General features: G+C 48.0%; 1 protein-coding gene across 1 annotated transcript in view; it reads right to left on the bottom strand.

Annotated features, from left to right (window-relative positions):
• LOC139266860 (amine sulfotransferase-like) overlaps nucleotides 1–24521 on the bottom strand; it is a 61901-nt gene extending 37380 nt beyond the window's left edge. The window contains exons 1-2 of the mRNA XM_070884468.1: nucleotides 24383–24521; nucleotides 634–836 (exon numbers count right to left, since the gene is read on the bottom strand). Coding sequence (XP_070740569.1) covers nucleotides 634–836; nucleotides 24383–24521 — 342 coding nt within the window. The remainder of the gene's footprint in view (nucleotides 1–633; nucleotides 837–24382) is intronic.
• Nucleotides 24522–27990: the final 3469 nt, after the last annotated feature.

Below are 27990 nucleotides of genomic sequence, written 5' to 3' on the forward strand. Positions count from 1 at the left end.
AGGTTCCCAATTCTCTGAGTGAAGAAGTTTCTCCTCATCTCGGTCCTAAGTGGCTTACCTCTTATCCTTAGACTGTGACCCCTGGTTCTGGACTTCTCCAACATTGGGAGCATTTCTTCCTGCATCTAACCTGTCCAATCCCGTCAGAATTATATATGTTTCTATGAGATCCCCTCTTATTCTTCTAAATTCCAGTGAAAATAAGCCTAGTCAATCCAATCTTTCTTCATATGTCAGTCCTGCCATCCCAGGAATCAGTCTGGTGAACGTTCGCTGCACTCCCTCAGTAGCAAGAATGTCCTTCCTCAGATTAAGAGACCAAAACTGTACACAATATTCCAGGTGAGGCCTCACCAAGGCCCTGTACAACTGCAATAAGACCTCCCTACTCCTATACCCCAATCCTCTCACTATGAAGGCCAACATGCATAATCAACAGCTCCTCATCACGTATCTTTATATTGTAACCTCCTCAATATATTATTAGCCATCCACTCGCATGCTCACACAGAAAATAGCATCCCAGAATATACAGAGGAAACACCCAAGAATTATGTAAAAGGATACAAAAGAAAAGGAAAAATAAGAACAAGAGAGCAAAGAAAAATTTAAAGCAATAAGAGATGTACTTACTTTTCTATTTTCTTTTTTGACATCTTTTGGAATTAAATGGTAGGGCAAATGTGAGACACTCAAACGAGGTGATGGCTGTTTTACAAAATCAATGACTGGAACCTCAATCCAAGGAACACGTTCTGCTGTTCGTTTGCCTTGCACGGCAGCTAGATCACCATCAGAATAGATTAAACTCAAAATTTGCTGCATCCAAATAGTACCTGGTGTGTGATAGAAATATGAAAAGATTATAAAAAAGGTAGTTGCACAACATCTCCTAGAATTACAACCTTCAACATGTTACATTAAAAACATCCAATGGCAGTATCATTATTTGCTTTCAGCCCTCATCAAGTTTCCAGAAGTCATCTGAAAATCTGTGGTGAATATTTGAGTAAGCCAGTTTATGTTGCCTCTATTCCGCCAACAAAAATTAAATCTGTGCTACATTTTTCAAATTTTCAGTTGTGGACCTGAAAATTTTCGGTTAGTCAGTCTCAACCAATCAATGCACAATGCTGGGTTCTAAATTGCAACAATTTCAAATATGTTCACTCAGCTCTCCATTAACCAAAGTTAACATTTTAATCTCTTCTTCTAATGTTATGTCCACCATATTAGTCTCCCTGGTAAATGTTGAGGCAAAGTAATTATTTAATATTTCTGTCATTTCACTGTCATTACCTGTGAGTTTATCTAGTACATTCTTTAGTGACCCTATCCCTGTCCTGATTTTTCTTTTGTTATTTATGTGTCTGTAGAATACTTCACTAGTTCTTTTTCCTTGATAATTTAGTTTTGTAGTTTCTCTTTGCCTTCTCAATTGTTTTTATGACTTCTTTCCTAAGCTTTACATATTCCTTTTTATCATCCTCTCCTTTGTTGTCTATTTATGTAGTGTATGTCTTTTTCTTTCGTTTAAATTTTTCCCTTATTTCTTTTTTCATCCATGGTGTGTCATTACTGGTTAGTTTGATCTTGCCTTTTAGTGGGATATATTTCTGCTGGACTCTATTGATCACCATTTTAAATGTTTCCCACTACTGTTCTAGTTCTTTGTTTATCAGTAAAATTTTCCAGTTTATTTTTCCTAGTTCCATTCTCATGCATTAAAATAGCTTTTTTCCCGTGTATTACTCTTGTTCTTTGTCTTACTTATTTCCTTCTCAATCTTTATCTTAAACCGTATTATGTTGTGATTGCTATTGCCAGCTGTTCCCCGATGTTTACTTCTCTTATCCGTTCTGGTTAATTTCCCATTACTAGATCCAGCAGTGCTCCCTCTTTGTCGGGCCTTTTGTATACTGGGTAAGAAAGAAGTCCTGAACACAATAGAAAAACTCTATTCCCTGTATCCCTTTCACTATCTCTTGCTGGTTTGATTAAAGTCTCCCATGAATATATTCTATGTCCTTTACTCATTTCACATATTGGGTTACATATTTCTTCCTCCACCTCCTTTTCACTATTAGGTGGTCTGTAGTATACCTCTATTAGCAAGATTGATGACTTCTCATCTTTTATTTCAATCCATGTGGATTCTGCTTGTAACCTTCTGATAATTCAAAGAATCATAGAATCTTAGGGCCCAAGTTTATCCCCTCTGAAAGTACAGCGCAACTCCATGAAATGCGCCGACCTTGTAGAACAGAAACGGAGCCGATTTCTTACCTCCGTATTCTCCCCGTTGGTCCAGGCCTGTGGCCTGTGGTGCAGTGCATCGGAACGTGTGGTGGGCTGAGCCAGGTGCCGGCGCTGAAAACAATGCCGGGACCTCTGCACATGCACGCTAGAGTCTGCGCGCATGTGCAGTGGCTCCTGGCAGGCCATTTCTGCAAACGCGCACTGCAGGCTGTGTGGGAGGGGCCCGAAGCACACCGCCCCTAGCCCTGGCCGAATGGGCTCCCTCATCGGCGGCCAGAGTGTACTATGTCAACTCTGGCTGTGTCAACTCTGACCTGATTGTAAAACCCCTGAAAAGTTTGTGACGGTCTGGGTTTGTAACTCTCAACCAGATGAACCGGGGATTCAGATGGATGTTTGATGCCATGCCAGACATCAGTCTAGATGTGCCAAACTCTTACAGGACTCTGAAGGGGTTTGTGGACCATTGTCATCAGCAAGCAGTCATCACCAAAGCCCTCCAAGATCAGTGCCCCAAGCGTGAAGCCAGGCCCTCTGAGCGAAGACGGGAGTAACTGCATCGCTTAGGCAGCCCAGTAAGCGGCCCCGACAGCAGGAACAGATGTGCCTGAGTGGAGGGAACATCCATCGTATCTTGGGCGAACAAGATCCTCAGGATACTGAAGTCCAAGGGGCTGGCTCCAGACCTTCCAGAGGATTTGTATCATTTGATCAAGAGGGTACTTCCATCTCTCCCCCGCTCCCCCCTCCTCTCTCCTCTCCCCCGCTCCCCCATCCTCTCCCCCGCTCCCACCTCCTCTCTCCCGCTCCCACCTCCTCTCTCCCGCTCCCACCTCCTCTCTCCCGCTCCCCCCTCCTCTCTCCCGCTCCCCCCTCCTCTCCCCCGCTCCCCCCTCCTCTCCCCCGCTTCCCCCTCCTCTCCCCCACTTCCCCCTCCTCTCCCCCGCTCCCCCCTCCTCTCCCCTGCTTCCCCCTCCTCTCTCCCACTCCCCCCTCCTCTCCCCCGCTCCCCCCTCCTCTCCCCCGCTCCCCCTCCTCTCCCCCGCTCCCCCCTCCTCTCCCCCGCTCCCTCCTCCTCTCCCCCGCTCCCCCCTCTTAACTAACTAAAAGAAAACCTAACTAACTCACTTACACTGACGCAAATTAAATGGCCAGAATTGAAACTAAAAAAATAGTCCAGAAAAACCAAGTTGCTCCAAAAAAAAAGGAGCAACTCCTGGGGAAACTTCAGCTCATAGAATGGATACAGCATGGAAGAAAGCCATTCGGCCAGTCAAGCCCATACCAACTCACAGCTAGTCCCACTCCCCTGGCCTTTCCCCATAGCCCTGCAATTTTGTTTTCCTTCAGATACTTATCCGACTCCCTTTTGAAAGATAAGATTGAGTCTGCCTCCATCACCCTTTCAGTCATTGCATTCCAGATCTTAACCACTCACTGCATAAAAAAGTTTTTACTTACATCGCCTTTGGTTCTTTTGCCAATCACCTTAAATCTGTGTCCTCTGGTTCTCAACCCTTCTGCTAACGGGAACAGTTTCTCTCTATCTACTCTGTCCAGACCCCTCATGATTTTGAACACCTCTATCAAATCTCCTCTCAATCTTCTCTGCTCCAAGAACAACCCCAGCTTCTCCAGTCTAACAACATAACTGAAGTCCCTCAATCCTAGAATCGTTCTTGTAAATCTTTTCTGTACCTTCTTTGAAACCTTCACATCCTTCTTTCATGTCTCTTTTTTCTATTGCCATTATGTTATCTATAATTAGTACAGCTACTCAAACCCCTTTTACCATCTCTATCCTTTCGGATTATGTTATAACATGCTGTCATATCTTCAGAGCACACTACCATACAACCTGTAAGGTGGCTGCAAGTTCCGGAATCACCCGACCTGCTGGTCAGGTGACCTGCTCTTTATTAAACAGCACTAGCTGCAGTAACATAGGTGCCCACAGTGTGGAGCTACAGACATTACACATCTCCCTCCTTAAAGAAGAAGTAATTATAACAAACAATCATCATACATAACTTGCATGGTTATACATAACAAAGGATATGGACTTATTTTGCCATATTTACAAATCAAACTTAACCACTCGTTTTCTGTTTCAAAGAGGATATTTTCGCTCTTGAACAGAACCTTCCAAACATGGTGTCGAATTTAAACTCATTTGAGGTTGATCCTGAGGTAAGTTTTCCTCCAAGGGATGCCCTTGTTTTCCATTTGAACTCTTTCTAACTTCAGACTGTTTGTTTTCCTGACTCGGACTCAGACTTAAATTCTGACTTTCTCTTGGATTTGTTTCCAGTCCATTGGATGTAGAATATGTTACTGGTGTATCAAAACTATCTGATGAGTCAGAAATAATTCAATCACTCCCACCTTCAACTACTTCCATGTCTGTGGGTAAAATATGATCAATGTGAACAAACCTAACCTGTCCATTATCAAACATCTTGACCAAATATGTGAGAGGACCACATATCAAAACCACTCTTCCTGGTAACAATTTTACCCATTTATGGTGATGGTTCTTCACTCTCACCTTCTGAGTTAATTTCACACTTCTCTCTCTTACTCTACCTCTAACATGATTCTCTTTCTGTCTTAATTGTGTCTCTTCTACGAACTGTGCCAAGTTTGGTTTTAATAACGAGAATCAGGTTCGTGGCTGTCATTTGAGAAACAACTCTGCTGGTGTTCTACCAGTAATTGTGTGAGGAATATTACGATACGTTATTAGAAAATTAGCCAATTTGTGGTCCAATGACAGCTGTCGTTTCTTTGGATATGGATCCAACATTTGTTTAATGAGGGGATGTTTTACAATTTGTACAGTGCGCTCTGCTGCACCATTCGAAGCAGGGTGGTATGGTGGAGCCTTGGTATGTTTCACAACATTTTTGCTCGTGAACTATGCAAATTCTTCTGAATGAAATTGTGGTCCATTATCTGAAATAATTTCTTCTGGGAGGCCAAAAGAAGAAAATAATCTTTGCAGAATGTCTAATATTTTACTTGTTATTTTCCACATTGGAAACACTTCAACCCACTTCGAATGGCTATCAATCACAATGAATAATTGTCCTTCTAGCTCAGCAAAATCAGTATGTAGTCTTTGCCACACCCTGGGAGGCCGTTTCCATGACTGTAATGGTACTGATGGTGGTTGCTTGTTTACTGATTGACATGTCGTATACTGACTTACGATGTACTATATATCTTTATCAAGACCTGGCCACCATAAGTAACTGCGTGTCAAACTCTTGGTCAAACACATTCCCAGGTGCTGGTCATGGAGGTCTCCTAATAATTTGGACCTGAATTTATTTGGCATAACCACTCTTGCACCCCACATGATACAATCTTTATCGACTGATAATTCATTCCTACGAATGAAGAATGGATGAATATCTTTGTTACCTGGTTTGGCCATCCGTTTGCAATAGACTCATACACCTTTGACATCACTGGGTCACGTTTGGTTGCTGTACCAATCTCTTTAGCTGTGACTGGCAGTTCATCAATGTATGAAAAATAAAACACTTCTTCCTTATTGGGTGTAACTTGTGATGGGGAAGGCAATTGAGACATTGCATCAGCATTACTGTGATCAGCTGATCGTCTGTATTCAATATCATATGTATATGCTGACAAAATCAAAGCCCATCTCTGCATTCGGGCTGCAGCTAATGTTGGAACTGGGGACTTTGGATGGAGGATTACTGTCAGGGGCTTATGGTCCATAACGAGAGTAAACTTATGACCATACAAGTATTTGTGGAACTTCTTGACCCCAAAAATTAATGCCAAAGCTTCCCTTTCAATTTGCGCATAATTACGCTCACTGGCACTGAGAGTGCGTGAAGCAAAAGCAATTGGTCTCTCCTCCCTCCCACCTAATACATGAGAGATTACTGCCCCCACTCCATATGGAGAGGCATCACATGCTAGCTTGATCTCCTGAGATACGTCATAGTGAACTAACATGGTGCTCTCTACCAAGTTGCTTTTACACTCCTTGAATGCTGTATCGCATTCTTTTGACCACTTCCAATGGACCTGTTTTTTCAATAGTTCATTCAGTGGATGTAATACTGTAGCCAAATTTGGTAGGAATTTGCCATAATAGTTCAAAAGACCCCAAAATGATTGATGTTCAGTGACATTCTTGAGAGTGGGTGCATTTCTGATTGCATCCAGTTTTCCATTGTTTGGATGTAAACCATCTCTGTGTACTCTGTACCCTAAGAACTCCACTGAGTTTTGAAATAACTCACACTTGCGAGCAGACACTCGTACTCTGTGCTTCTCTAGCCATTTGAGGACTTCATTCAATATGTTATTATGAATTTGCCTTTTTGGTGCTGAAATTAGTATGTCATCTAAATAACATTCTACCCCTTCAATACCTTGAAAAATCTGGTTCATTACCCCTTGGAATATGGCAATAGCGGAAGACACTCCAAACGGTAGCCTATTAAATTGGTATAGGCCTAGATGGGTATTTATTATCAAGCATGACTTGGACTCCTCATCTAGTTCAAGCTGTAAGTAGGCATTCGTAAGATCCAACTTTGAGAAAATCTGACCCCCTGTCAGTGCTGTGAACATATCTTCTATATTTTGCAATGAATAAACCCTCTAGAACCTGGTTTATGGTTACTTTATAATCACCACCCAATCTTACCTTCCCATCGGACTTGGGTACAACAACAATGGGTGTGGCCCAATTACATCAATCTATCTTAGAAATAATGTTCTCAGTCTATAGTCTTTTGAGTTCTTGCTCAACTTTCTCCTTGAGTGCATATGGTACGGAACGTGGCTTGCAGTAAACCTATCCAGTGTCCTTCTGTACCCCGACACTCGCCTTGAAGCCTTGGATCGGACTGCCCGTTTCGCAGAACACATTCGGATAATTCTTGATGACATCATCCTTTGATGCAAATCTCGTTTCAACACGAAAAATCTCACTCCAATCCAGCTTCAGTGATCCCAACCAATTTATTTCTAGTAAGGCAGGCTTGTCTCCTGCCACTACTATTAGAGGCAAGCTCTGAACTTGATCCTTGTATTTCATCGGTACGGCGATACGACCTACCACCGGAATGTTCTCTCCCGAGTAGCCTCGCAGCTCTATCTTGACTTTTTCCAATGGGAAATCCCGCAATTTGTCGAAGTATAGCGACTCCGGTACTACACTCATGGATGCAGCAGTGTTGATTTCCATGTGTATCTTGAATCCTGCAACATCTATGTGGATTATGATACTTTTCGAATTGCCATCCGTTAACCTTATGCTCCTGATGAGGTATAACTCTAACATCTCCTCATCCTGTTGTTGTTCTTCCATGCTATGTAATCTCTGGGGATTTCTACTCCTAGCTTTGAAAGTTAGTTTACCCTTCAGTCAGCATGCCTTCACAAGATGCCCAGTTTTCCTGCAGAAGAAACATTCTGCCTTCACATATGGACAACTTTGAGCAATGTGTTGTCCCAGGCACCGATAACAGGACATCAATGCTCTGTTCCCATTTCCAGTTTCTGAGACTTTGGGGCCCCACCGCCTTTTACTTTGAACCTGCAGGCGATTCACCTCGGTTGTCTGATGACTGAAATTGGTATGAAATTCTTGGGAATATTGGTCGGCCATGCGCATCGACCTAGCTGTCTGACAAACTAAATCAAAAGTCAAGTTAGGCATCGTCAATAACATTCTTCTGATCACATCATTTTTCATCCAACGAACAAAGCGGTCTCGCAATGCTCGGATCTGAAAGTCTCCGAAATTACAGTGAACAGATAGCTTTTTTAATGCTACAATATACTCACTGATATTTTCTTCGGCCTTCTGATTTCGTATTCCGAAAAGATAACTTCCAGCAATTTCTACTGGAATGGGGCTGCAATGTTGTTCTAACCTAGTTAGAATCTGTTTCAGCATTGTATCCTTTGGCTTGTCGGGCACAAGCGTTTCATACAACTCGGGCCTGGCTTCAGTTAAAAATATAGTTCTTTTTCTTCCAACAGGGCCTGGTTATTGTCTTCATTACCGGAAATTTAGATGATATTATTTGCAGTGAAAAACATTTCTAGCCGATCCGCATACACTCCGTGAAAGTTTCACGGTCATATTGAAATTCCCCCAAGTACCCTGTAACTCCCATGGGGCAGCCATTTTGACTCTGGCTGTTTAACCAAGTGTGCTCAGAATTTACCTCGGATTTGTAGCTGTTTCCAAAAACAGAGAAGCTCTCAAAATCTCTGTCGGCTGGCTGAATCCTTCACCAACAAATATTTCAGCTTTGTATGAGCTGATTACATCCCATTCTCGCCGCCAAATGTCATATCTTCAGAGCACACTAACACACAATCTGTAAGATGGCTGCAAGTTCTGGAATCACCTGACCCGCTGGTCAGGTGACCTGATCTTTTTTAACAGCACTAGCTGCAGTAACACAGGTGTCCACAGTGTGGAGCTACAGACATTACACATACAATGTTTAGTTATCAATCCTGTTCTGTATATAACCAAGTTTAATGTTATTCCTCCTACATCTAGTTCCTTGCTACGGATTATTGCCTCCGGTTCCCCCATTTTATTTTGAATGCTGTGTACATTGCTGTACCAGTAAGTTTAGTTCATCTTTAATAGTTGTTCCTTTTCATCATCATCGGCAGTCCCTCAGAATCGAGGAAGACTTGCTTCCACTCTTAAAATGAGTTCTTAGGTGGCTGAACAGTCCAGTAAGAGAACCACAGTCCCTGTCACAGGTGGGACAGATAGTCGTTGAGGGAAAGGGTGGGTGGGACTGGTTTGCTGCATGGTCTTTCCGCTGCCTGCGCTTGATTTCTGCATGCTCTAGGCGATGAGACTCGAGGTGCTCAGCGCCCTCCCGGATGCACTTCCTTCATTTAGGACGGTCTTTGGCCAGGGATTCCCAGGTGTCAGTGGGGATGTTGCACTTTATCAGGGAGGCTTTGAGGATGTCCTTGTAACGTTTACTCTGCCCTCCTTTGGCTCGTTTGCCGTGAAGGAGTTCCGAGTAGAACGCTTGCTTTGGGAGTCTCGTGTCTGGCATGCGGACAATGTGGCCTGCCCAGCGGAGCTGATCAAGTGTGGTCAGTGCTTCAATGCTGGGGATGTTGGCCTGGTCAAGGACACTAATGTTAGTGCATCTGTCCTCCCAGGGGATTTGTAGGATTTCGCGGAGACATCGTTGGTGGTATTTCTCCAGCGACTTGGTGTCTACTCTACATGGTCCATGTCTCTGAGCCGCACAGGAGGGCGGGTATTACTACAGCCCTGTAGATCATGAGCTTGATGGCAGTTTTGAGGGCCTGGTCTTCAAACATTCTTTTCCTCAGGTGGCCGAAGGCTGCACTGGCGCACTGGAGGCTGTGTTGAATCTCGTCGCCAATGTCTGCTCTTGTTGATAAGAGGCTCCCGAGGTATGGGAAATGGTTCACGTTGTCCAGGGCCGCGCCATGGATCTTGATGGCTGGGGGGCAGTGTTGTGCGGCGAGGACAGGCTGGTGGAGGACCTTTGTCTTACTGATGTTTAGCCTCGGTGTCCTTCTTGAGTGTTACCCCATTCTTGGCCAGCAGTGGGGTGGGGCCTTGGGTGTTTGGACCGTAGGTGGCCTTCACTGCGATGAAGAATCCTCGTACATCATGGCTGTTGGCCAGTTGCTATATCTCCTGTGCTTTCTCCATCCACCACCTGTTCTTTAGATCCCTGGTTTTATGTTGTGGGCCACTGTCCCTCCCAATACCTGCCCCCAACCAAGCCTCAGACCACCTACCATCAAGAGCGCTACTCAGCGTCGAGCCTGCGGCCAACATCTCGCCGTAGGCAACTAGGCCCATATAGCAGTGCCTGGTCTCCAGTCGTCTTGGACCTCCTTGCCACTGGATCAAGACCTTGCTCAGCTATGCCCGTGTGCAACGACCACCCCACGTTAAAAGAACTCACACACAGGCATATTCCACTCCTCTAACATGTTCCTTTTACTATCTTGTTAACAGTTCTTTTATACTTCTGTTTTATACATGTATTTGCTCCCTGACTGTATGTTACTCTTGTTCCTTACCTTGCTCTTTATTATAATCTCCTATTTCTTTTATCTTCAGATTTATGTTATTTTCACCAGATCCATTCCTCCATCTCACTAGTTTAAAGTCCTATCACCAGCCCTATTTATCCTTTCTGCTGGGACACTGGTTGCACTCCGCTTCAGGCGGAGCCCATCCCAGTGGTACAGCTCTTTTCTGTCCCACTAGTGTCAGTGTCCCATGAAATCGAACTCTTCCTTCACACACTAGTTTTTCAGCCACACATTCATCTTCCCGATCTGCCTATCCCAATTAGCACGTGGTTCAGGTAGTAATCCTGAGATTATCACCTATGATTTCCTGCTTTTGAGTTTAGTTCCAACTTCTGCTATTCCCTTAGCAGGACCTCCTCCCTTTTCTTCTCTATGTCATTCCCGATATGGACCACGAGAACTAGATCTTCCCACCCTCCCTTTCCAAATTCCTCTCCAGTTGCTCTGAGCTATCCTTTACCTTTGCATCAGAAAGGCAGCACCTGTCTGAACTCTCGGTCGCGACTGTAGAGGACAATATCTATCCCGCTAATTATTCAATCCTCCATGACAACAACCTTTCTATTTTCTTCTCCCACTGCAATCCACCCTTACCCCACCCCTCCAACCCCCTGGGACTGCCTCCTGCTCCATGATGCCATGGTTAGCATTCTGGCTGTCCACCCTGCAGCCTGCACCCTTATCCTCACGGGTAGCAAATACATTATATCTGTTGGACAAGACCAGTGTCTGTGGGACCTCCTTCTCTATCTCCCCTTGGTTCCCCTTACCCCTGCTGATCACTGTCATAGTCGCCCCTTTCTACACCTGTGCTTTCCTCTGAAGTATGACTATACTCTGGAGAAAGGGATCGGTGCTGGGTCCTCAACTATTTACAATCTATATTAATGACTTGGATGAAGGGACTGAGTGTAATGTAGCCAAGTTTGCTGATACAAAGATGGGTGGGAAAGCAAATTATGGAGGAGGACACAAAAAATCTGCAAAGGGATATAGACAGGCTAAATGAGTGGGCAAAAATTTGGCAGATGGAGTATAATGTGGGAAAGCGTGAGGTTATCCACTTTGGCAGAAAAAATAGAAAAGCAAATTATAATTTAAATGGAGAGAGATTATAAAATGCTGCAGTGCAGAGGGACCTGGGGGTCATTGTGCATGAAATGCAAAAAGTGAATATGCAGGTACAGCAAGTAATCAGAAAGGCAAATGGAATGTTGGCCTTTATTGCAAAAGGGGATAGAGTATAAAAGCAGAGAAGTCCTGCTACAACTGTACAGGATATTGGTGAGGCCACACCTAGAGTACTGCATACAGTTTTGGTCTCCGTATTTAAGGAAGGATATACTTGCACTGGAGGCTGTTCAGAGAAGGTTCACTTGGTTGATTCCGGAGATGAGGGGATTGACTTATGAAGATAGGTTGAGTAGGTTGGGCCTATACTCTTTGGAGTTCAGAAGAATAAGAGGTGATCTTATCGAAACATATAAGATAATGAGGGGGCTCGACAAGTTGGAAGCAGAGAGATATTTCCACTCATAGGGGAAACTAAAACTAGGGAACATAGTTTTAGAATAAGGGGCCGCCCATTTAAAACTGAGATGAGGATGAATTTCTTCTCTCAGATCCCTCATATCGAGGATGACTTGGTTCCACGCCAAAAAGGAATGAGTTCACAGGTGTTTCAATGAAGGACCTAATATTTCAGGTCCCAAGCATGTGTGTGGATTTTTTTAACGTGGGGTGACCGTTGCACACCAGCCACCACACGGGCTTGATAGAGCTCGGTCTTGTTCCAGTGGCAAGAATTAACCAAGACAACTGGAGACCAGCTCTGCTGCACGGACCTAGTGCACACACATATCGCAGTGTGGGCTGGCCTGTGCTGCCCCAGGGCACTCGTCTCTTCTGGGCCCCAAACTCACGCCTCCCCTGGTCCCCGATCACATTGCACCACAATCACTCGCCGCTCCTGCTGTACCTGTCCACATTCTAATCAGCGACCTGGACCTTGGTGACGTCTAATCCAGTCGCCCTCTTCACAGCCGTCGTTTTCCAGCACACGCTGTACCTTGAAGTGGTATGCTCCTTTGAAGTCCCCGACTGTGGATGCTGGCAGTGGATCAGCCATCACAGATCCTCTCTGAATTTTCTTGCCATCCATGAGCTTATAATTGATGATTGCATTGACATCATGGCCCTGACGGAAACTTGGCTGAGGGATGATGACATCTTACCATTGAATATATTTAAGGCGGAGATAGATAGAGTTTTGAGCAATAAGGGAGTAAAACGTTATGGGGAGCGGGCAGGGAAGTGGAGCTGAGTCCTTGATCAGACCAGCCATGATCTTATTAGAAACATAGAAACATAGAAATTTACAGCGCAGAAGGAGGCCATTCTGGCCCATCGTGTCCGCGCCAGCCGACAAAGAGCCACGTGGCCCTTGGTCAGCAGCCTAAAGGTTACATATAAACCTATGAACAATGACGGAAAGGCAAAGAGCACCCAGTCCAACCAATCCGCCTCACCACAACTGCGATGCCCTTTATACTAAAACATTCTATACTCCACCCCAACCGGAGCCATGTGATCTCCTGGGAGAGGCAAAAACCAGATAAAAACGCAGGCCAATTTAGGGAGAAAAAATCTGGGAAAATTCCTCTCCAACCCATCCAGGTGATTGAAACTAGCCCAGGAGTTCACATGGCCATATTCTATTCCCTGCAGTACTTACCATTATATCTGCTCCATCCAACAAAAGGTCATCCAGTCTAATCCCAATTACCAGCTCTAGGTCCGTAACCCTGCAGGTTACTGTACTTTAAGTGCCCATTCAACCATCTCAAAAGTGATCAGGGTTTCTGCATCTACCACTCTTCCAGGCAACGAGTACCAGATCCCCACAACCCTCTGCATAAGGAAGCCACCCCGCTCCTCAAATCCCCTCTAAACCTTCCACCAACCATTTTAAAACTATGCCCCTCAATATTTTGTAGACCTCAATGAGGTCTCCTCTCAACCTCCTCTGTTCCTAGTAAAAGATCCTCTCGGAATGAGTGATCACAGTATGGTTGAATTTGTAATGCAGATTGAGGGTGAGGAAGTAGTGTCTCAAACGAGCGTACTATGCTTAAACAAAGGGGACTACAGTGGGATGAGGGCAGAGTTGGCTAAAGTAGACTGGAAACACAGATCAAACGGTGGCACAATTGAGGAACAGTGGAGGACTTTTAAGGAGCTCTTTCATAGTGCGCAACAAAAATATATTCGAGTGAAAAAGAAGGGCAGTAAGAGAAGGGATAACCAGCCGTGGATAACCAAGTAAATAAATGAGAGTATCAAATTAAAAACCAATGCGTATAAGGTGGCCAAGGTTAGTGGGAAACTAGAAGATTGGGAAAATTTTAAACAACAGCAAAGAATGACTAAAAAAGCAATAAAGAAAGGAAAGATAGATTATGAAGGTAAACTTGCGCAAAACATAAAAACAGATAGTAAAAGCTTTTACAGATATATAAAATGGAAAAGAGTGACTAAAGTAAATATTGGTCCCTTAGAAGATGAGAAGGGTGATTTAATAATGGGAAATGTGGAAATGGCTGAGACCTTAAATAATTATTTTGCTTCGGTCTTCACAGTGGAAGACACAAAAACCATGCCAAAAATTGCTGGTAACAGGAATGTGGGAAGGGAGGACCTTGAGACAATCACTATCACTAGTGGGGTAGTGCTGGACAGGCTAATGGGACTCAAGGTAGACAAGTCCCCTGGTCCTGATGAAATGCATCCCAGGGTATTAAAAGAGATGGCGGAAGTTATAGCAGATGCATTCGTTATAATCAACCAAAATTCTCTGGACTCTGGGGAGGTACCAGTGGATTGGAAAGCAGCTAATGTAACGCCTCTGTTTAAAAAAGGGGGCAGACAAAAGGCAGGTAACTAGAGGCCGGTTAGTTTAACATCTGTAGTGGGGAAAATGCTTGAAACTATAATTAAGGAAGAAATAGCGGGACATCTAGATAGGAATAGTGCAATCAAGCAGACGCAACATGGATTCATGAAGGGGAAATCATGTTTAACTAATTTACTGGAATTCTTTGAGGATATAATGAGCATGGTGGATAGAGGTGTACCGATGGATGTGGTATATTTACATTTCCAAAAGGCATTCGATAAGGTGCCACACAAAAGGTTACTGCAGAAGATAAAGGTACGCGGAGTCAGAGGAAATGTATTAGCATGGATCGAGAATTGGCTGGCTAACAGAAAGCAGAGAGTCGGGATAAATGGGTCCTTTTTGGGTTGGAAATCGGTGGTTAGTGGTGTGCCACAGGTATCGGTGCTGGGACCACAACTGTTTACAATATACATAGATGACCTGGAAGAGGGGACAGAGTGTAGTGTAACAAAATTTGCAGATGACACAAAGATTAGTGGGAAAGCAGGTTGTGTAGAGGACACAGAGAGTCTACAAAGAGATTTAGATAGGTTAAGCGAATGGGCTAAGGTTTGGCAGATGGAATAGAATGTCGGAAAGTGTGAGGTCATCCACCTTGGGGGAAAAAAAACAGTAAAAGGGAATATTATTTGAAGGGGGAGAAATTACAACATGCGGTGCAGAGGGACCTGGGGGTCCTTGTGCATGAAACTCTTTTTGGAGTTTATCTGGAAAACATAAAACATTAATCGGTGCCACCCGACCTGGATGACACACCAGACATTTACAAGGCCCCTTTTTTTTTACTTTTTTGTGTTTTTTTTTGTGTTTTTCTTTTTTTTTGGGTTTTTTTTGGGCACTAAAATCACATTTTTTTCCTCCAGTGCCCCCTATAAAAGGGGAGGGGGACACTAAAAGCACCGGCAATTAAAACAAATTAAACTTTAAAACGTAAAATCAAATTAAAATTTGGTTGCCGGGCGTGATGATGCACTCCAGTCCCTTCGGTGCCCACCTCTCGCGGAAGTCCGCGAGCGTACCGGTGGACACTGCGTGCTCCATCTCCAAGGACACCCTGGACCGGATGTAAGAGCGGAAGAGAGGCAGGCAGTCAGGTTGAACGACTCCCTCGACCGCCCGCTGCCTGCACCGGCTGATGGCACCCTTGGCCGTGCCCAGGAGCAGTCCTACGAGGAGGGCCTCGGACCTACCCGCTCCCCTCCCCACAGGGTGCCCAAAGATCAGGAGAGTGGGACTGAAGTGCAGCCAGAATTTCAGGAGCAGCCCCTTTAAATATTGGAACAGGGGCTGCAACCTCGTGTACTCAATAAAAACATGGAACACGGACTCCTTCAGACCGCAGAAATTGCAGGCGGCCTGGGAGTCCGTGAACCGGCTTAAAACTTTGTTGCACGGCACTGCTCCGTGCACCACCCTCCAGGCCAAGTCCCCGATGAATAGTGGGAGGACTCCCGCATAGAGTGCCCTCCATCGGGGACCCCCGCCTCCTCCAGAGGGCAAGATGGTGCGCCATGGCGTGTCCTGACGGCCGGCGAGGATGGCAAAGTTGAGAGTGTGCAGGAGCAGCCCGTACAGGAAACCCCTCCGCGCGGAAATGAAAGGCACGGAGGGGATTTCCCCGAGGCGGCTCAAGTTGTGAGGCGCCGGCCCCCGAGGGAGGTTCCGGGGTTTGGCACCAATGAGGAATTCCGTCCGGACGGGGGTCAGTTCGGATGGGATCTCCCCACGTGCCTGAGCCTCCTTGATGCACCTAACAGAGTCAGGGCCCAAATCTGTTTTTAGCGACTCGATGGCTTCGGCCGCGCGGCGGACGTCTGCTGAATTTTGACGCCGCCCCAGCGTTCCTGGCGCCATCCAGCCCGCTCCTCCGCCATCGAGCAGGTCCCTGACCCTGGTCACCTCACCAGCCACAGCCCTCTCTTCCGACCGCCACATAAAACCTCGGTCGTGGAGGTACGGATTCCCGAGCAGCGGCTCCTGCAGGACAGCCGCCACTCCAGCCGGCGGAGAGCTGCGCTTGGTGGAGACTTTGTTCCAGACCCTGATGAGTTCCTTGTAAAAGACAGGCAGCTCCTGGAGGGCGGTCCTGACACCACCCAAGTTCACAAACAGGAGCTGCGTGTCGTAATTGAGGTCGCGCTGCTGGCGGAAGAAATACGTCGCCAGAGCACACCACCTAGGAGGGGACTCGATGTAAAGGTATCTCTGCAGGGTCTGAAGATGGAAAGTCGCGAGCTGGGCGCTGACGCACACCAACGACTGACCGCCCTCCTCAAGCGGGAGACTCAAGACCGCGGCAGAGACCCAGTGCTTCCTGTTGTTCCAGAAGAAGTCCACCAGCTTCTTCTGTATCTTGGTGACAAACGCAGGGGGAGGGGTCAAAGTGACCAGCCGGTACCACAACATTGTGGCCACCAGCTGGTTTATGACTAGCGCTCGACCCCTGTAGGACAGCACTCGGAGCAGTCCTGTCCAGCGCCCGAGGCGAGCGGCGACCTTGGCCTCCAGCTCCTGCCAGTTCGCCGGCCAGGCTTCCTCGTCGGGGCTAAGGTAGCCTCCCAGATAGAGGAGATGGGTCGTGCTCCAGGCAAAAGGCCTGAGCTCCTCCGGCAGGGAGTCCACCCGCCACTGACCCACCAGGAGTCCGGAACATTTCTCCCAGTTGATCCTGGCGGAGGACGCGGCCGAGTAAATCTCCTGGCACTCATGCATCCTCCGCAGGTCAGCGGGATCCTCTACCGCGAGGAGAAAGTCATCGGCGTAAGCCGAGAGGACGACCTCCATGCCCAGCCCTTGCAGAGCCAGTCCCGTCAACCTCGTCCGCAGGAGGCGCAGGAAAGGCTCCACGCAGACGGCGTATAACTGGCCGGACATGGGGCATCCCTGACGCACCCATCTCCTAAAGCGAAGGGGCGCCGTCAAGGACCCATTAACCTTAATCAGACACTCCGCGGCGGCGTACAAAAGTCGGATCCGGGTGACGAAATGCGTCCCGAACCCGAAAGCAGATAGTCGTGATCCACCCTGTCGAACGCCTTCTCTTGGTCGAGAGATAGGAAGGCGACCGACAGACCAGCCTCCTGGGAACAATGGATGAGGTCCCGGACCAGATGGATGTTATCGTGGATTGTCTGGCCCGGGACCGTGTAGGACTGGTCGGGGTGGATCATGTGGTCCAGCACGGCACCAAGGCGAGCAGACATCGCCCTGGCGAAGATTTTGTAGTCCGTGCTGAGGAGGGAGACCGGGCGCCAGTTCTTAAGGAGGCGGAGATCGCCCTTCTTAGGCAGCAGGACGATGACTGCCCTGCGCCAAGAGAGGGGCATCTCCCCGGTCGCCAGACTTTCCCCCAGGACCCGCGCGTAGTCGCCCCCCCCAGGACGTCCCAGAACGCCCTGTGGAACTCCACGGTCAGCCCGTCCAGCCCCGGGGATTTTCCCCTCGAGAGCCGGGCGTGGGCACCGGTCAGCTCCGCCAGGCTTAGCAGAGCTTCCAGATTTTCGGCGCCCTCCGGGCTGACCTTCGGCAGGTCCTCCCACAAAACTCTACGCGCTTCCTCGCTGGATGGCTCTGGAGAGAACAGGGCCCCGTATTATTCACGGGCCCTGTTGTTGACGCCCTCCGGATCCGAGACTAGAGAGCCGTCATCGGCCAGCAGCGTCAAGAGCTGCTTACGGACTCTCTGCCTTTTTTCCAGCGAGTAGAAGAAGGGGGAGCCGCGGTCCAGATCTCGCAGGAACCGGATCCGCGACCTCACGAACGCGCCTCAGGACCCGACGAGCTGCAGGTCCTTCAGCGCGGCCTTCTTCGCTTCGTACACCGTCCGCAGGGCCGGGTCCTGGACGACTTGACCGAGACGGGCTTCCAGGTCGAGCACCTCTTTTTCTAGGCGCCCGACCCTGGCCGCCCGCCTCTTGGTCGACCCCCTCGCGTACTCTTGACAGAAGACGCCGACGTGAGCCTTGCCCACGTCCCACCATAGCCTCAAGGAGGGGAAGCCCCCCTGCTTCCTTCTCCAGTCGACCCAGAATCGACGGAACGAGTCCTGGAACCGCACGTCCTCCAGCAGCCGGTTGTTAAAGTGCCAGTACGCGGACTCCGTCCTCGCGCGGAGTGAAGCGAGCTCCGCCCACAACAGGTGGTGGTCCGAACACATCACCGGCCGCATGGAGGCCGCCGGGATGCAGGAAACGTACGCCCGAGACACGTAAAGGCGGTCGACTCTGGACCATCCTACTCCAGGCCTCACCCAAGTAAAGGCGCTGGAGTCGGGGTTAAGATTTCGCCAGATGTCCACCAAGTCGAAGGACCCGACCAGGTCCCTCAACTTCTCCATCGCCGTCATGCTCTGCGGGGCACCGGAGCGGTCCCTCGCCTCGAGGGTGCAGTTAAAATCACCCCCGAGGACAATGCAGTCGCCGACGTCGAATGAGCCAAGAAGAGCGGACACTTCTTCGAAGAAGCGCGTTTGCTGCGGGCCGGGCTGAGGGGCGTACACGTTCACGAGATGGAGCGGCACGTCCCCCAGGCGAACCGTTACGTGCAGGAAGCGGCCTGGCACGGGCTCCTCGACCCCCAAGATCTCCGGCTGAAAATGCGGGCCCAGCAAGATGGCCACCCCACTAGAAGTGGCGGTGAGGTGGCTCATGCGGACCTCTCCTTGCCATTCCAGGAGCCACGTGGCTTCGTCTCCCGGAACGGTGTGGGTTTCTTGCAGGAAGTACACCGCATATTTCCCCTCCCGCAGGAGCGAAAAATTGTCAAATCTACGGCGTGCCCCTCTGCCGCCGTTGATGTTGAGGCTGGCTATGGTTATCTTCATGGCAAAAGCATAGTGCAACCTCTACCTTAACCTATTGTGGGGGAGGGAGCGGAGTCTTTTGTTGAACTCCACTCCCTCCGCAGCCCAGCGAGGAGTCCCTCGAGCTCGCGCTGCTCAAGGTGTTGCGCCTTTGTCAAGGGCCCGCCCGCGGCCAAGATTTTAGCAGCGGCGCGGACGGACCCCTTGATCAGCTCTGGCTCGGACCATTTTTCCAGGGCCAGTTGGGCTTGGTTGCAGCGACCCCGGCTCTGGGCCAAAAAGTCCCGGAGTTCCTTTGCAGGAATGAGGAGGGTCTCAGCGGCGGTCGCGAGCAGATCCACCGCCTCGCTGGCGGCGGTCTCTAGATCTTCTCCCGCGTCCCCCACCGAGTCCCCGTCCTCCTCCGGGAGGTGGCCGCCAGCAGCCGGCCCATCGACCGCACAAGGTACGGCAAATGACCCGGCCGCTCCAACCGGCCCTGGCTCTGCCCCGATCCCACCCCCAGGATCGTCGGCAGAGGAGTCCCCACTGGGCTCTTTTAAAAATGGTGCTGGGTCGGGAAACGACAGCAGAAGGGGTTCCCCCTCCGCCCCAGGAACCGGGGAACAAGGAGAGACCCGGCCATAGGAAATCCCCAGGCCCTCCAAGTGCTCCAGCTCCAAAGTAGGGGGCGAGGGTGGGTGTTCCTCCCCCTCCCCGCTGCCACCCCCCGGCCCAGCATGTACGGTGTCGTTAAAATTATTCTGAATTTCAGTTTCTGCCGGGTCGAGCGACTCCCGCGGGAAGTTGATTAATAGCTGGGCGGGCTCAGGTTCGGCCTTTTCGGCCCCGCACGCCTCAGTCCCCGGGACGCCCGGCCCAGCGGCAATGCATTCCTCCGCTGGCCCCACGCCCCCCATGACAGGCAGATCTTCCACGCCATCCCCGGGAGGCAGAGGCTGGGCAGCCTCAACTGTCTCACCCTCCCCGGGGACAGACTCCTCTCGTCTACAGCGCAGCTTGGGGGCGCTGGTGGGGGACGCGGGACACGCGGCGGGCACCGACTCCTCCGCGGAGGGATGTTGTTCCCCCTCCGCCTCATCAGAGCGGCGCCTCCTTTTGTTCCTAGGGGTGCGCGGAGGCAGGGAGACCTCCATGTCTGCCGAGGCCTCCCGCTCCATCCCCCCTTTTTCTTCTCTTGCCCGCACCCGAGCCCCTCTGTGGTATTGGTCAAGGGCTCGGGCACAGGCTCAGGGCACCCCGCGCTCGCCGGTGACTGGGTTGGGCTGAGCGCGGTGTTCAAGCTGTCCGGCGCACCGAGGGGACCCGCCTCGAGACGTTTCGCCTTCGTCTGCGCCTTCCTTCCGATCGGACGCTCTCCCTCCCCCCCGCCAGAGGCCGTGAAAGCAAAGGCCCCCGGCGATGCCCGCGCACCTACGGCTCCCGGCACGCGGACGCTACTGGGGGGTGGGTGGCGGCGGCGCCAGCCTTGGCCGCCTTCGGTTGTTTGGCGGCCTTGGAGGCATTGCACCGCACGCCGTCCGACGTCCAAAAGACGCGGTAGGCAGTCCCCTCGTGCACCACATTAAAATTTCCCTCCGTCGTCTCCTCCCGCGTCAGCCGGACAAAGAGCTGGCGGCGGAAGGAGAACACGTGGCGCAGGCTGCTCTCCCTGAGGCCGAGCGGTATGGGGTTGATCCCCGACCTTACCTCCCCCAGTTGGTGTAGGTGAGGGAGGAGGAGCTCAGCGAGAACAAAGGGCGGGACGTTTGAAATGATGACTCTCTGCGCGGTGGCCTCGAGAGGGTCCACCGGCAGGAAAGTCCCGCCCACCGTGAGCCCCTTTTCAAGGGCCAGGGACACCGCCCGCTCCGACCCCAGGAAGAACACAGCCTTCCCAGACATCTTGGAGGCTGCGACAATGGCCGAGGGGCCGACTACCCCAGCCATCGCCCGCACGCACTCCTCGATGCTCATTGTGGGGTGAGTGTAGCTCTTGACCCCGTGTTTCTTAGTTATAAGTCTGAAAGGTGGCAGGGCAGCAGGTGGCGCAGGAGGTGCCATGGATGTGGATGCCACCTGCGCATATGTCCTTGCTGGCCCTGCCACCGGCGTGGATGGGGTCGCCATCACGGGGTCCCTTTAAGGGCTACACCCACCCCAAAGTCACAGGCCTTAATGGTCTTAATTGGCCTCGTTTAATAAGACTGAGCAGAGGAGCTCTTAACGAGGCACACCTCTCCCCTAGTTGGCAATTGGGGAGGGGCCTTGCTCCCTCTGCTCAGTTGTTTTAATTGTTTTAAAAAATTAGGAGGAAGGGCTCTCAGAGAGAGAGGGGAGAGACAGAGAGAGAGAGAGATAGAGAAAAGGGGGTGTGGGAAAGAGGGAAGCTACGAGGGCAGGTCTCCCCTCACAGCAATGGGTGGGTGCACTCCCCAGATGGCAAAAACAAAAACACAGTCTTTGAGGTGGTCTTCGGGTGGGGGGAGAAGATGTCTTCACCTGGGGCAGCTGGAGCCACACAGGCACACACTCCCAACGATGTTCAATAGGGTGATTAATGAATGTTCAGCCAGGTAGCTCCAGCTATCCCAGGCTAGGCAATGGGAGAGGGGTGCTTCAATTGTGTGTGGGGCCTAGTTGTTAGCAAGGCCTTCACACACACTTCCACACACACACACCCACCGCGATGTTCCGGCCCTCGAGTGGTCTTCTTTCCTCCCCCCACCAATACAACAAAGTCTTTTAGGGGGAATGCACCAAAACACACCCACCTTTGGTTGTTGAAGTTTCTCCCTCCTTCCACACTGGATGCTGTTCTTTTTCCTCTCTCTCCAACTCCCTGTAGCAGTAATAAGGTGGTTGAATTTGCAGCTCTCCTCCTCTCCCTCTAGATGGATTAGAATTGTAGAAAGCTCCTTCCCTCCTTCTCTTCCTGGGCTGTTCTCAGGGCTCTCAAGGCCTTCCAAGGCAGGAGCAAAGTTGGTAGCTCCCTCCCTCACAACAGCTCAGCTCCAACTGATTAGGCCACGCCTCCAAAGCTCTACCATTGGTGAATCCCAAAAGTTAGTTTGCAGGTGCAGCAGGTAATCAGGAAGGCGAATGGACTGTTGGCCTTCATTGCGAGAGGGATGGAGTACAAAAGCAGGGAGGTCCTGATGCAACTGTATAGGGTATTGGTGAGGCTGCACCTGGAGTACTGCATGCAGTTTTGGTCACCTTACTTAAGGAAGGATATACTGGCTTTGGAGGGGGTACAGAGACGATTCACTAGGCTGATTCCGGAGATGAGGGGGTTACCTTATGATGATAGATTGAGTAGACTGGGTCTTTACTCATTGGAGTTCAGAAGGATGAGGGGTGATCTTATAGAAACATTTAAAATAATGAAAGGGATAGTCAAGATCGAGGCAGAGAGGTTGTTTCCACTGGTCGGGGAGACTAGAACTAGGGGGCACAGCCTCAAAATACGGGGGAGCCAATTTAAAACCGAGTTGAGAAGGAATTTCTTCTCCCAGAGGGTTGTGAATCTGTGGAATTCTCTGCCCAAGGAAGCAGTTGAGGCTAGCTCATTGAATGTATTCAAGTCATAGATAGATAGATTTTTAACCAATAAGGGAATTAAGGGTTACGGGGAGCGGGCGGGTAAGTGGAGCTGAGTCCACGGCCAGATCAGCCATGATCTTGTTGAATGGCGGAGCAGGCTCGAGGGGCTAGATGGCCTACTCCTGTTCCTAATTCTTATGTTCTTATGTTCCAATGAGAACAAACCCAACCTATCCAATCTGTCCTCATAACTAAGATTCTCCATTCCAGGCAGCATCCCAGTAAATCTCCTCTGCACCCTCTCAAGTGCTATCATGTCCTTCCTATAATACGGCAACCAGAACTGCACGCAGTACTCCAGCTGTGGCCTAATCAAAGCATTGTACAATTTAAGCATAACCTCCCTGGCCTTATATTCTATGCCTCGGCCAATAAAGGCAAGCATTCCTTATGCCTTCTTAACCATCTTATCCACCTAGCCTGCTACTTTCAGTGATCTGTGGACAAGCACTCCAAAGTCCCTTGTTCATCTGCACTATTAAATGGCCTACTGCTTAATGTGTATACCCTTTTCTGATTAGCCTTCCCAAAGTGCATCACTTCACACTTCTCTGAATTAAATACCATTTGCCACTGTTCTGCCCACCGGATCAGTAGATTGATATCCTCCTGCAGCCCATGACTTTCCTCTTCATTATCAACCACACAGCCAATTTTAGTGTTGTCTGCAAACTTCTTAATCATACTCCCTATATTCAAATCTAAATAATTGATATGTACCACAAAAAAGCAAGGGTCCCAGTATTGAGCCCTGTGGAACCCCACTGGAAACATCCTTCCAGTCACAAAACCATCCATCAATCATTACCCTTTGCTTCCTACCTCCAAGCCAATTTTGGATCCAACTTGACACTTTGCCCTGTATCCCATGGGCTTTAACCTTCAAGACCAGTCTACCATGTGGGACCTTATCAAAAGCTTTGCTAAAGTCCATATATACTACATCGTACACACTACCCTCATCGACGCTCTTGGTTTCCTCCTCAAAAATTTCAATCAATGGCGGAGCAGGCTCGATGGGCCAAATGACCTACTCTTGCTCCTATTTCTTAGGTTCTTATGTTTTTATGAAAACTATCCAAGGATTCCTCCCCTCCCTTACATGTTGGAGTGTCACTAAACTCACACTGCAACTCAAAGTCTCTGAGCCAAAGTGTCTCAAACCAGAGACATTTATTGCATATGTGGCTATCCAGGAAAGTTTTGCTATCTACAAACTCCCACTTTCTGTCTGCCCTGCCATTTCTAGTTTTCATTTATTTATTAATATAATTTTAGTTCTACTTGAGGTCTAGAATGTATTTAGATATTTGGATTTAGCTTGATTTCAGATTAATTTGTAGCTAATTAGTTGTGTTTTGCTTATTAATTCTTTGTTTTATTATTTCCTGAGCTCCTAGTTATTATTTATAATATATATATATATCAGATTTTAATTTAAGAAATTTGGAACCCGAGGAAGAAAAATGGATCATTCCAAATTCTTGCTTTTGATTCACTATCCAGTGATCTCTGGTGAAAGTGAAAGCATAAACAAGTGAAAACACGATTAGGCTCAACTCTGATCCTCCATAATTGAATAGTTTTCATTTTCTACGATCTGAAGCACAGGGGACAAAAAGGTCAGACAATTGGCAGGTGGGAATGATACAGCATTTACTTACCAGACTTTGGATATGTGACTGCAATCACATCATTGTCCCTTATTTCAAGTTGATCCAATTTTTCCAAATGTTCCTTTATGTGAATATTGGAGATAAAGTTACAGCCTTTGTACTGATAAAGATCATAATGCTTGGACATTGTTGCGATGTTCAGAAACCTAGCATAAAAATGCAAACATAAATTAATTCAACTATTAAACTCAACCAACAACAACAACTTTAATTTATATAATGCCCTTAATGTAGTAAAACATCCCACGGTGCTTCACAGGAGTGTTATCAAACAAAATTTGATACTGAGCCACATAAGGAGATATTGGGACAGCTTGGTCAAAGAGGTAGGTTTTAAGGAGCATCTTAAAGGAGGAGGGAGAGGTAGAGAGGTGGAGAGGTGGAGAGGTTTAGGGAGGGAATTCCAGAGCTTAGGGCCCAGGCAGCTTAAGGAATAACTGCCAATGGTGGAGCGAAGAAAATCGGGGATGTGCAAAGGGAAGAATTGGAGGAATGCAGACATCTCAGAGAGCTGCAGGGTTGGAGAAAATCACAGAGATAGGGAGGGGCGATGCCATGGAAACATAGAAACAGAGAAAGTAGGTGCAGGAGTAGGCCATTCGGCCCTTCGAGCCTGCACCGCCATTCAATATGATCATGGCTGATCATGCAACTTCACTACCCCATTCCTGCTTTCTCTCCATACCCTTTGATTCCTTTAGCCGTAAGGGCCACATCTAACTCCCTAACTTTTGAATATATCTAACGAACTGGCCTCAACAACTTTCTGTGGTAGAGAATTCCACAGATTCACAATTCTCTGAGTGAAGAAGTTTCTTTTCATCTCGGTCCTAACTGGCTTACCCCTTATCCTTAGACTGTGACCCCTGGTTCTGGACTTCCCCAACATCGGGAACATTCTTCCTGCATCTAACCTGTTCAATCCCGTCAGAATTTTATCTGTTTTGATGAGATCCACTCTCATTTTTCTAAATTCCAGTGAAGATAAGCCCAGTTGATCCAGTCTTTCTTCATATGTCAGTCCTGCCATTCCGGGAATCAGTCTGGTGAACCTTCGCTGCACTCCCTCAATAGCAAGAATGTCCTTCCTCAGATTAGGAGACCAAAACGGTACACAATATTCTAGGTGTGGCCTCACCAAGGTTCTGTACAACTGCAGTAACACCTCCCTGCCCCTGTACTCCAATCCTCTCGCTATGAATGCCATTTGCCTTCTTCACCGCCTGCTGTATCTGTATGCCAACTTACAATGACTGATGTACCATGACACCCAGGTCTTGTTGCACCTCCCCTTTTCCTAATCTGTCACCATTCAGATAATATTCTGCCTTCCTGTTTTGCCACCAAAGTGAATAACTTCACACTTATCTACAGTATACTGCATCTGCCATGCATTTTCCAACTCACCTAACCTGTCCAAGTCACCATGCATCCTCTTAACATCCTCCTCACAGCTCACACTGCCACCCAGCTTAGTGTCATCTGCAAACTTGGATATATTACATTCAATTCCTTCGTCTAAATCATTAATGTATATTGTAAATAGCTGGGGTCCTAGCACTGAACCTTGTGGTACCTCACTAGTCACTGCCTGCCATTCTAAAAAGGACCCGTTTATTCCTACTCTTTGCTTTCTGTCTGCCAACCAGTTCTCTTTCCACGTCAATACATTATCCCCAATACCATGTGCTTTAATTTTTCACACTAATCTCTTGTGTGGGACCTTGTCAAAAGCCTTTTAAAAGTCCAAATACACCACATCCACTGGTTCTCCCTTGTCCACTCTACTAGTTACATCCTCAAAAAATTCTAGAAGATTTGTCAAGCATGATTTCCCTTTCATAAATCCACGCTGACTTGGACCGATCCTGTCACTGCTTTTCAAATGCACTGCTATTATATCTTTAATAATTGATTCCAACATTTTCCCCACTACCGATGTCAGGCAAACTGATCTATAATTCCCTGTTTTCTCTCTCCCTCCTTTTTTAAAAAGTTGGGTTACATTAGCTACCCTCCAATCCATAGGAACTGATCCAGCGTCTATTGAATGCTGGAAAATTATCACCAATGCATCCACTATTTCTAGTCCACTTCCCTAAGTACTCTGGGATGCAGACTATCAGGCCCTGGGGATTATCGGCCTTCAATCCCATCAATTTCCCTCACACAATTTCCTGACTAATAAGGATTTCCTTGAGTTCCTAATTCTCACTCGACCCTCGGTCCCCTAGTATTTCTGGAAGGTTATTTGTGTCTTCCTTAGTGAAGATAGAACCAAAGTATTTGTTCAATTGGACTGCCATTTGTTTGTTCCCATTATAAATTCACCTGAATCTGACTGCAAGAAACCTACATTTGTCTTCACTAATCTTTTTCTCTTCACATATCTATAGAAGCATTTGCAGTCATGTTCCCTGCATGCTTACGCTCATACTCTATTTTCCCCCTCCTAATTAAACCCTTTGTCCTCCTCTGCTGAATTAAAAATTTCTCCCAGTCCTCAGGTTTGCTGCTTTTTCTGGCCAATTTATATGCCTCTTCCTTGGATTTAACACTATCCCTAATTTCCCTTGTTAGCCACGGTTGAGCCACCTTCCTCATTTTATTTTTACTCCAGAAAGGGATGTACAATTGAAGTTCATCCATGTGATCTTTAAATGTCTGCCATTGCCTATCCACCATCAACCCTTTAAGTATCATTCACCAGTCTATCCTAGTCAATTCCCATCTCATATCATTGAAGTTACCTTTCTTTAAGTTCAGGACTCTAGTCTCTGAATTAACTGTGTCACTCTCCATCTTAATGAAGAATTCTACCATATTATGGTCACTCTTCCCCAAGGGACCTCGCACAACAAGATTGCTAATTAATCCTTTCTCATTACATAACACCCAGTCTAGGATGGCCAGCTCTCTAGTTGGTTCCTCGACATATTGGTCTAGAAAACCATCCCTTAGACACTCCAGGAAATCCTCCTCCACCGTATTGCTACCAGTTTGTTTAGCCCAATCTATATGTAGATTAAAGTCACCCATGATAATTGCTGTACCCTTATTGCACACATCCCTAATTTCCTGTTTGATGCCATCCCCAACCTCACTACTATTGTTTTTGTGCTCTGTGCACAACTGGAGGGATTTGAAAACAAAGCTGTGAAATTTCAAATCATGGCATTGCTGAACTGGGAGCCAATATAGGTCAGCACGCGCAGGGGTGATGGATGAATGAGAATTGGTGCGTGTTAGGATACTGGTAGCAGAGTTTTGGATGATGTCAAGTTTACAGGCACAGGGAGGTCTTGCTGCAGTTGTACAGGGCCTTGGTGAGGCCTCACCTGGAATATTGTGTTCAGTTTTGGTCTCCTAATCTGAGGAAGGACATTCTTGCTATTGAGGGAGTGCAGTGAAGGTTCACCAGACTGATTCCTGGCATGGCAGGATTGACATATGAGGAGAGTTGGATCAACTGGACCTGTATTCACTGGAGTTTAGAAGGATGAGAGGGGATCTCATAGAGACATATAAAATTCTGACAGGACTGGACAGGTTAGATGCAGGAAGAATGTTCCCTATGTTGGGGAAGTCCAGAACTA

This window comes from Pristiophorus japonicus, chromosome 7, assembly GCF_044704955.1.
Source record: "Pristiophorus japonicus isolate sPriJap1 chromosome 7, sPriJap1.hap1, whole genome shotgun sequence".
In the NCBI taxonomy this organism is placed as follows: Eukaryota; Metazoa; Chordata; class Chondrichthyes; family Pristiophoridae; genus Pristiophorus; species Pristiophorus japonicus.